The following is a 275-nucleotide window of genomic DNA, read 5'->3' as shown; positions in this document are numbered from 1 at the left end:
AAAGGAGACAGTAGTAGAGTTCATTTGTAAAGGAGACAGACAAAAAAGACAAACATAAACACACACACACCCTCACTGTCTCTCTTTCTGTCTCTCTTTCTCTGTGTCTCTCTGCCACCACCCGCCAAGCGGGGCTGCGCCCCACACCGCCGCCGGCGGCTCCTGTCTCCTCTCTCCTGCTGCTGCTGCATGCACCAGCTGCATGCACCAGCCGCATGCAGCAGCTGATATAGAAGGAGACAGGATATGCCTTTTTCGCAGCAGCAGCAGCAGCA

At 54.5% G+C, this 275-nt stretch overlaps 1 protein-coding gene across 1 annotated transcript in view; it reads right to left on the bottom strand.

Annotated features, from left to right (window-relative positions):
• The window catches only part of EMH_0083750 (uncharacterized protein), a gene marked incomplete at both ends in the record, with an annotated part of 1,023 nt that extends 819 nt beyond the window's left edge, over nucleotides 1–204 (bottom strand). The window contains one exon of the mRNA XM_013500672.1: nucleotides 77–204. Coding sequence (XP_013356126.1) covers nucleotides 77–204 — 128 coding nt within the window. The remainder of the gene's footprint in view (nucleotides 1–76) is intronic.
• Nucleotides 205–275: the final 71 nt, after the last annotated feature.

The sequence above is a fragment of the Eimeria mitis genome, genomic scaffold (genome assembly GCF_000499745.2).
Source record: "Eimeria mitis Houghton genomic scaffold, Emh_scaff5719, whole genome shotgun sequence".
Classification (NCBI taxonomy): domain Eukaryota; phylum Apicomplexa; class Conoidasida; order Eucoccidiorida; family Eimeriidae; genus Eimeria; species Eimeria mitis.
The sequence above is the reverse complement of the archived record's forward strand: the minus strand, read 5'-3'. Positions and strand labels throughout refer to the sequence as shown.